Here is a 7,871-nt window from a genome sequence, read left to right as displayed (position 1 = left end):
AATCCAAGGTTTTGAAGCTAACCATGACGCGTTTGCGAATCGTAGAAACGTTAGAGTCTTTGTAGACCATGTAGAGGATCTCAACTTTATAAAATAGTGACTAGCTAGTTTGGCTGTGATGTGAACTTTTCACTTTCTTTGTGAGTTCTATCATTTTGTTGGCTTATTATACTTTCTTTCAAGTGTTTTCGTCTCCATGCTCTAATTGTGTCCCATGTTACTCGAAACCAAATTAATATTTGATCTCACACATTAACTGCGTTTCCATCGAACTCCTTTCTTCGTAGTGATAAAGTTTAAAGGATCTTTTAAGAATTTTCTTGTGTTTAAAATGTTGACCTTATTAGACAAGGTTTGATTAGTCGGATCAAAATGTCACAGATACAACTATGAATTATGTTTGAGCAGAGATAAAGAAAGTAACAAATGGGATTTAATCATTGTCAACGACGAAATAAGCATGATCATGGGCAAAGAACATAAGTTTGGGAAGAGTAAACCTCTGGATGAGAAAGATGGTTTAGTCTATTGTGGCATAGAGACGGTTCTGATGGAGGAACTGGACCTCGCTGAAGCTGGTTATGTAAACCGTGCAATCGTCCTAAATCCTTCTCCCATATCGGCAGTCTTCCCGAGGTTCCCCTTCCGACCAAAGCTAGAAGATACATCACCAAAATGAATCTCCACATTCTTTAGTTGAATAAGGATTAGTGGTTATATGTTGAACTATAATACCGAAGGCTAGATAACAAAATGGATATTTTGAGAATGAAAATGAAAGAAGAAAACGTTGATGGAACTAGCTATGTATATACAACACATCTATGTGTGTAATATATATAGAGAAATAAAGTGTGTTGATTTGAATGATGCTACATTGGTATTTTTGTCAACTTATAATGGTAACTTTTAGAATTGACTTGTTCCTTGTTATAACATTCATGAGTGGTAATGTCTTGTGTTCAACTTTTGTGTATAAATTTCAAGAAGCGTTTATTCAACGTTGTTAATTATTATGTATTTTGAGTGGGTTGATCATTTTTTTCAACTATTATTATGTAAGCAACCAAACATTAGAAGAAACTAGAAAAACGTCATCCCTCTTTTTAATCCTCTTTGATTAGTCTTTAAGAGTAAGCATCAGAATCGCAATGCTAAGTGCCAACAGTCAATAGCGACGGTGGGAACATAAAAGAAATGGAAGCAAAAACACATAGCCGACCAAACAACAAATCACCAAACGACAATTAAAATAAGGTCAAACCGGAAAAAATTACCTCTGTAATACCTCATTGCTTTTTGTGTTAACCATTGCGTTTTGTATGTTTTTCCAACAACGCACTACTTTAACAGTTTTAAACAAAATCCATCTGCCCATTTGAGTATGTGTTTAACACATTACCCTCGAATTTGTGTAGTTATTATATACTAAACACATTACCCTCGAATTTGACAAATTATTTTTTACAATTGGTTGAGTTCATTTTGTTTAATGGTATTTTTACGTAAAAGAAATAAATAAAATGAAAGGTATGTGTTCTTTAATTTGTGTGTAGAAACCTTAAACATCAATTGAAATGATAGGGAAAGAATATAATTTAATAAAATTATGAGAAATTTGTTAAAGCAAATTGGATCATTATAAAAGAATAACAAAACCATAAAAATAATTTTAGATAGCTTAAATATTTTTAGATAAGCTAACAAGGTAATTTAAGTACCCAGTAATTCAATACAAGTAATCAAGGTAAGTACACAGGTAATTCAAAAAGGTTGAGTAATTAAGGTGAGATGATTCAATCCAAATGGCACAAATCTACCTAAATCAATACACATTGTAATGCCAAACCCTTAAACTTTCATTGATATAAGATTATAAAAACCCAACAAGAGAAAGATGAACCTAGCAAACATCTAAAAGGATTCATTTCATACCATCTGATTCTACTAGTAACCAACCTATTCTAGATAGCAACATACTCGAGTATCTTCACAAACCTCAAAGATACTAACCCATTATCGAATTAGCAGTACATTCATTACCTCATCAACACTTCTATAAACCTCAAAACCTCAAGCACTTGGTTCGGACGATATAACACACTTGGTTCTACTGATTGAGAGCAATGAGCCCATAAACCAAGATAAACAAAAGTCAAATCCAAATCTTAAAACTAGTGAAAACCACAGAGTTACTACAATAAGTACTCTTCAATAGAAAATTTGAAAACATAACTGATTAAAGATTGTCTTACACAAATGTGAACAATCAAAACTGATGAAACACTAAAACGAAACAAAATAAAAAACAATGTCTTTAAGAAAGAACAAAGCTTTCACAATAGGTAAAAGTAACCTCTTAGAATCCAAGCTTGGTTCTGCGCCAGTGCCTACGCTTAGCATTGTACCTGTAAAAACAAACAAACCCACTTAAGATTCACTAATTCTAAACCTAATCGATCAGAAACAGAAGCTATCTATGAACGAACCTGATGGTGTTGTCGGTACGAAGACGAATCCAGTGAGGAATAGGCCTGTTTTGCCTCATTTTCTTCGCTAACTTCTTCTTAATCATGAACGACTTGTGCGACGGCTGTTTCATATAATGAAGAGATCATCAAAATGATTCAAAGTCTCAAACTTTCTTAACATTTAGATACAATTCAGTGTAAATTATCAAAATGATTCAAAGTATCGAACTTTCGTAACATTTACAGACTAATTTGAGAATAAAGGATAATGGAGATTAAGATTGAAGCAGAGGAGAGAGGATTTACCATCTTGAAGCCTTGCGATCTTGGGTTCTGGGACCGAGCCGAAACGAAGAGAAAACCCTAAATCTGGAGAAGAAACTTGTGAAAAGTGATGGCGGTGAGTTTTTATACGGGGACACGATTTTAGGGTTAGGTTTTATCGATTGGGCCACAAAGGCCCATTTATGTAACTTATTTTCAGGCCTTAGGTTAATATCTGGTCGGCCATAGGCTTCGTTCCAGCAGTAAAATGTTGATAATTGATCTTTTGAAAATTGACATCGATTTGGTATCGTCATTTGAGATTGAGAACATGTAGAAAAAAAAAGGGATTATAGGTATTAAGCCATTTTCGAACATCTCAAAAATTCAAAATTTTGATTTTTTTTTCTAAAATACATATTTTATTAACAAATACTAAACCCTAAGAACAAATAGAACCGACTAAATCCAAATATAACGGGTAAAACATATGTTAAATCTTATTTTTATAATCTAAAAAATGGCAAATCCGTAAGACTTTAGAGAAAATGGCAAATCCACAGATGTCACTCAAAAAAATGGCAACTCATAATTGATTCAAAAATAAATGGTGAGAGATTAAATTTTAACTCTAATTAATTTAAAAAATGAATGGTAAAAGTAATGAAACCGAGTTAGAGGTTTTTGCAAGTTTCGGCTGTTTAGTGGTTTAACTCAAATCTATTTTCTACTTCTAACTTATTTTAAAATTTGGCTAAATTAATTGAATCCTCTACCCTTTGTTAGGGGTGGGCAAAAATGTCTTGGATGAAGTATTTGTGTTTTACTATTGAAAAAATTATTGTTTTAGTATAAAGTGGGGGAGATTCATGACCATTCATGGGTGGTGCCAAAGAGCAACTGGTCGTCAACTTGGAGAAGTATTGGAGTGGGTCTACGAGAGGTGGTGTCGCGTGGGCTAGGCTCGGTTCTCGAAGATGGGAAGACCATCAGGTTTTGGACGGATAGATGGCTACTGGGAGAGAATTTATTGGAGCGGGCTATAGCACAAGTACCAAGTGAGGACGTTGGGAGGAGGCTAGAAGAGTATTGGACGGTGGGTTGCGGTTAGAACTTGACAGTTTTAAGTCAATATCTTCCACAAAGTATTCTGAAGCGGATTCATGCGGTAGTGTTGAAGGGAGTACCATTCATGGGAGACTCGATCTCTTGGCTGGGAACTGCGGATGGTGAATTCTCGGTAAGATCGGCTTACTCCATTGTTACACAGGTGACTGATCCTTTGCCTTGTATGGAGAGATTTTTTCAGCGAGTATGGGATGTTGTGGCTCCGGAAAGGGTCAAGGTCTTTTTTTGGTTAGTTGCTCATCAAGTGATTATGACAAATATGGAGAGAGTAAGAAGGCATATTGGTGAGAGTGCGGTTTGCCAGGTTTGCAACGGGGCGAATGAGTCAATTATACATGTGTTGCGGGATTGTCCGGTAATGGAGGGTATTTGGCTGCGGTTGGTACCTCAACCGGAGAGACAGACTTTCTTCACTCGATCTATATTGGAATGGTTGTTTGTGAATTTGAATGTAGGTCATGAAAATGGGAGAGGTAGTTGGGCTACTCTTTTCAGAATGGCAGCTTGGTGGGCGTGGAAATGGAGGTGTGGAAATGTGTTTAGGGTGAGAGGGCATTGTCGAGATAGAACACGTTTTCTCAAAGAGTTGGCTGTGGAAGGTACCAAGGCTCATGAACAGGCCAATAGGGACGCTCGGGCTGGTCAACGTGCGGGTCAAAGAACGGAGGTGATGGTGTAATGGCTACGACCAGGAGAGGGCTGGGTTGCAGTGAACACGGACGGTGCATCTCGTGGAAACCCAGGGCTGGCGACGGCTGCTGGTGTGATTCAGGATGGGGATGGACTCTGGTTGGGAGGGTTCGCGCTTAATATTGGTATATGTCCAGCCCCGATGGCGGAGTTATGGGGAATATACTACGGACTAGTGATTACGTGGGACCGAGACTATAGGCGGGTGGAGTTGAGAGTGGATTCGGAGTTGGTGGTAGGTTTTATTCGGTCAGGGGTAAGCGATGCTCATCCTATGTCCTTCCTAGTACGGTTGTGTCATGACTTTATTTCAAGGGACTGGTTAGTCCGGGTGTCTCATGTGTATAGGGAGTCTAATCGTCTAGCCGATGGATTAGCATCCTATGCGTTTTCGTTGGATTTGGGGTTTCTTTTGCTAGAAGAATGTCCGGATGTAGTAAATCTGATTTTGCTTGAGGATGTTATTGGGACTGCGTTTCCACGTAATGTTCGGTTGTAATTTTACTTTATTTTAATAACATGAGGGAGACAATGTCTCCTCACCATTTACCAAAAAAAATGGTCAATAAATTTTTTTTGGAGGATATTAACTTTTTTGTAGGTATTTTGTGAATGATTGGAGAATGAAAGTTGAGAAATCAATCACATGTTTTGGATTGTCTGGTATGAAACAAAAAGCAGCGAGTAATGCACCAATCTCGCAATGAATTGGTGTACGTTTCCATATTTAATTTGTAGTTGGACATTTTCAAACCTTTTCTTTTTGTTAGCTGGAACCCAATAACGAATCAAACATGACGAATAAAAAAAAAAATTACATATTATAAGACTTCATAACTTCGTATCAATCCACAAACTTAACTAAACATGACTTCTCCTTACTAGGATCAAAATTATGTTAGTAATTTGTTGGAGCATTTACTTCCCACAACTATCTGTTATATCATGGACCAAAACCTACTCTTAAACCAACAAGAAACAAAGATCTTACACATCCCAAAATCTTAAACATTTCATCTAATTATCCATAGTAATTTACTATTGTATACTATCAAACAGAACACATGTAATGTAAGGAACCAAGCTTTAACAAGACATTCTATTTGTCTTTACCATTTTAAAATTTTTTGGTAGCTTTCACTGTGACTACAAACGTAAAAAACTAATAATATAAGTGGAAAAGAGTTAAGGAAAGAGACAAGAAAAAGTCAAGTGACTTCCAAAGAATTGAACTAAAACATAATCTACATATAGCAATAATGTGAAAACCGGCACAAAATATCAATGAACGTCTGTTTCGGTCTATAAAATTTATCCACAAAGTTGCTTTCAATCTTTCGACATTGACCCACTCTTTTGAATTTCACGACATGACAACTCATTTTCAGACACATAAGCCAACTCTAAGTATAGATAAATACTCGTTGTCAAAAAACAAAAAGTATAGATAAATATTCAAATAGTCATATATGACATATCCATACAATTATAGTATGTTTTTGTATGCATGTGTATATTAGATCAACCAGTCATAATTGACGATACCTAAAAATGAAAATCTCTGCTCTTGGTCGCGGTGGTTCCTCTCCTTTATCCGCCTGTTTCCACCCTTCCGCCACCGCCATCAACGACGATCTACCGTCGTCTCTTCCATCACCGTCAAATCCATCGTATATCTCCGCCTCCGGCGACCCTACCGCAACATGTCATTACCTCACTAACGTTGGCGTTTTCTTTCTTTCATGGTCTCAATCCTTCCTCCGCCGCTCTCTCCACCTTCATTTCTACTCATGCAACTCCACAAATTGTTATCTCCACTCTCCGGATTGTTACCGTCACTCCATTCCTTTCGCTTTCCGGCTCGAAATCAAGCCCTTGACCTTTTGGAGAAAACAAGGGTCCAAGAAGATATCTCGAAAGCCGGATATTCGGGTCGTATGGGACCTAACTCACGCAAGATTTGGATCAGGACCTGACCCGGAATCCGGGTTTTACGTGGCTGTCTTTGTATCCGGCGAAGTGGGTCTTCTCATCGGCGAAGGAAACTTGAAACAAAGGCCTAGAAGACAAATCTTGGTGTCCAAGAAAGAGAATCTGTTTGGAAACAGAGTTTACTCTACGAAAATCAAGATTCAAGGAAAACTAAGAGAGATTAGCATAGACATCAAGGTTGTTAACAACGATGCTAATCTCCGGTTTAGCGTAGAAGACAAGAGTGTTTTAAAGATTAATCAGCTTCAATGGAAATTTAGAGGAAACTCAAAGATCGTGATCGATGGCGTTACGATACAGATAATATGGGATGTTTATAACTGGTTGTTTAGTGACAAGGATAAGGTTAAACCGGATAAAGTTCCCGCCGTGTTCTTACTCCGATTTGAGAACCAAGATGTTGAAGGAAACGACGTGTTGATGATGAACAAGCGTGTAAGAGACGATGTAGTTTTGCGGAAGGAGAACTCTCGAACGCCGTCGTTTTGGGGGACTTCGTATGGTCATTGGTGTTCTTCTAGGATGTCTTCTGTGATGGAGTGGCCTAGTTGTAGGGAGGAAGATGAGAGGAGTTTTGGGTCTAAGAGTTGGTTCTCTTTGATTATCTATGCTTGGAGGAAGTAAAAACACACTCAACTTATTTTATCAATTTTTTTTTTTGTATATAAAGCAAACAATTGGATTTGAGGATATACCAAAGTGTATAAGAATCAGAGTTTTGATATATTATCCGATATTAACCTTCCAACAGATAAAGAAATATCTGAGGTAAGATCTTCTTTAATTTTTGTCAAAGGAACTTAAACTTTGCTATTAGTATTAGTTTGTAATCGATATTACAAAAGGTTTCTAGCTAGGTTAGAATTTGGAATGTTGTCTCATTTAGTCGTTGATCAAACCTCCCATTTGAAAACCGGTCACCAGTTCCTAGTCTTCCTTAGTTATGGTAAAGTGCTTTTTTTTTTTTTTACGTCAACTGAATAGTGTAATAGCGGAATAGTGATGAATAATGGATAAACTAAACTGGATTTTTTGTTTTAGATAAGCTAAAACATTTATATCGAAATATATAGTAGAATCAGTTTTCTCAAACGTAAAATTTTGATGAATATTAACATGATAAATATTGCGGAATCAAAATTTTAATGTGGAGAAAAATCTCGCATTGGAAAGATGGAAGGAACTTGAGTAATATATAAGGGACTTGGGCCAATCCACTCATTGCCAATTGATTTTGAGTTAGAAACCCATGAAACTTAACATGGTATCAGAGCCCGATCCATACGCTGACCCATTAATCCGGCCCGGAAAGTGGCCCGATCACCC

At 37.0% G+C, this 7,871-nt stretch overlaps 3 protein-coding genes across 3 annotated transcripts; 2 read left to right on the top strand and 1 right to left on the bottom strand.

Annotated features, from left to right (window-relative positions):
• The first annotated feature begins 354 nt into the window (after positions 1-354).
• LOC110228913 lies at positions 355-778 on the top strand. The gene has a single exon (XM_021027227.1). The coding sequence runs from the start codon at positions 461-463 to the stop codon at positions 677-679; it is 219 nt and encodes a 72-aa protein (XP_020882886.1). The 5' UTR covers positions 355-460; the 3' UTR covers positions 680-778.
• Positions 779-2,145: 1,367 nt separating this feature from the next.
• Positions 2,146-2,887, bottom strand: LOC9316729 (60S ribosomal protein L39-1). The gene is made up of 3 exons (XM_002878787.2): positions 2,778-2,887; positions 2,490-2,593; positions 2,146-2,408 (listed from the first exon to the last, which is right to left on the bottom strand). Exons 1-3 carry the CDS (start codon positions 2,778-2,780, stop codon positions 2,360-2,362), a joined length of 156 nt encoding a protein of 51 aa, XP_002878833.1. The 5' UTR covers positions 2,781-2,887; the 3' UTR covers positions 2,146-2,359.
• Positions 2,888-5,696: 2,809 nt separating this feature from the next.
• LOC9314900 lies at positions 5,697-7,293 on the top strand. Its single transcript, XM_002880615.2, has one exon. The coding sequence runs from the start codon at positions 6,105-6,107 to the stop codon at positions 7,167-7,169; it is 1,065 nt and encodes a 354-aa protein (XP_002880661.1). The 5' UTR covers positions 5,697-6,104; the 3' UTR covers positions 7,170-7,293.
• The last annotated feature ends 578 nt before the right edge of the window (positions 7,294-7,871 follow it).

Source organism: Arabidopsis lyrata, assembly GCF_000004255.2.
Source record: "Arabidopsis lyrata subsp. lyrata unplaced genomic scaffold ARALYscaffold_4, whole genome shotgun sequence".
Taxonomy (NCBI): Eukaryota; Viridiplantae; Streptophyta; class Magnoliopsida; order Brassicales; family Brassicaceae; genus Arabidopsis; species Arabidopsis lyrata.
Note: the sequence above shows the minus strand (reverse complement) of the source record. Positions and strands in the feature narration are given on the sequence as shown.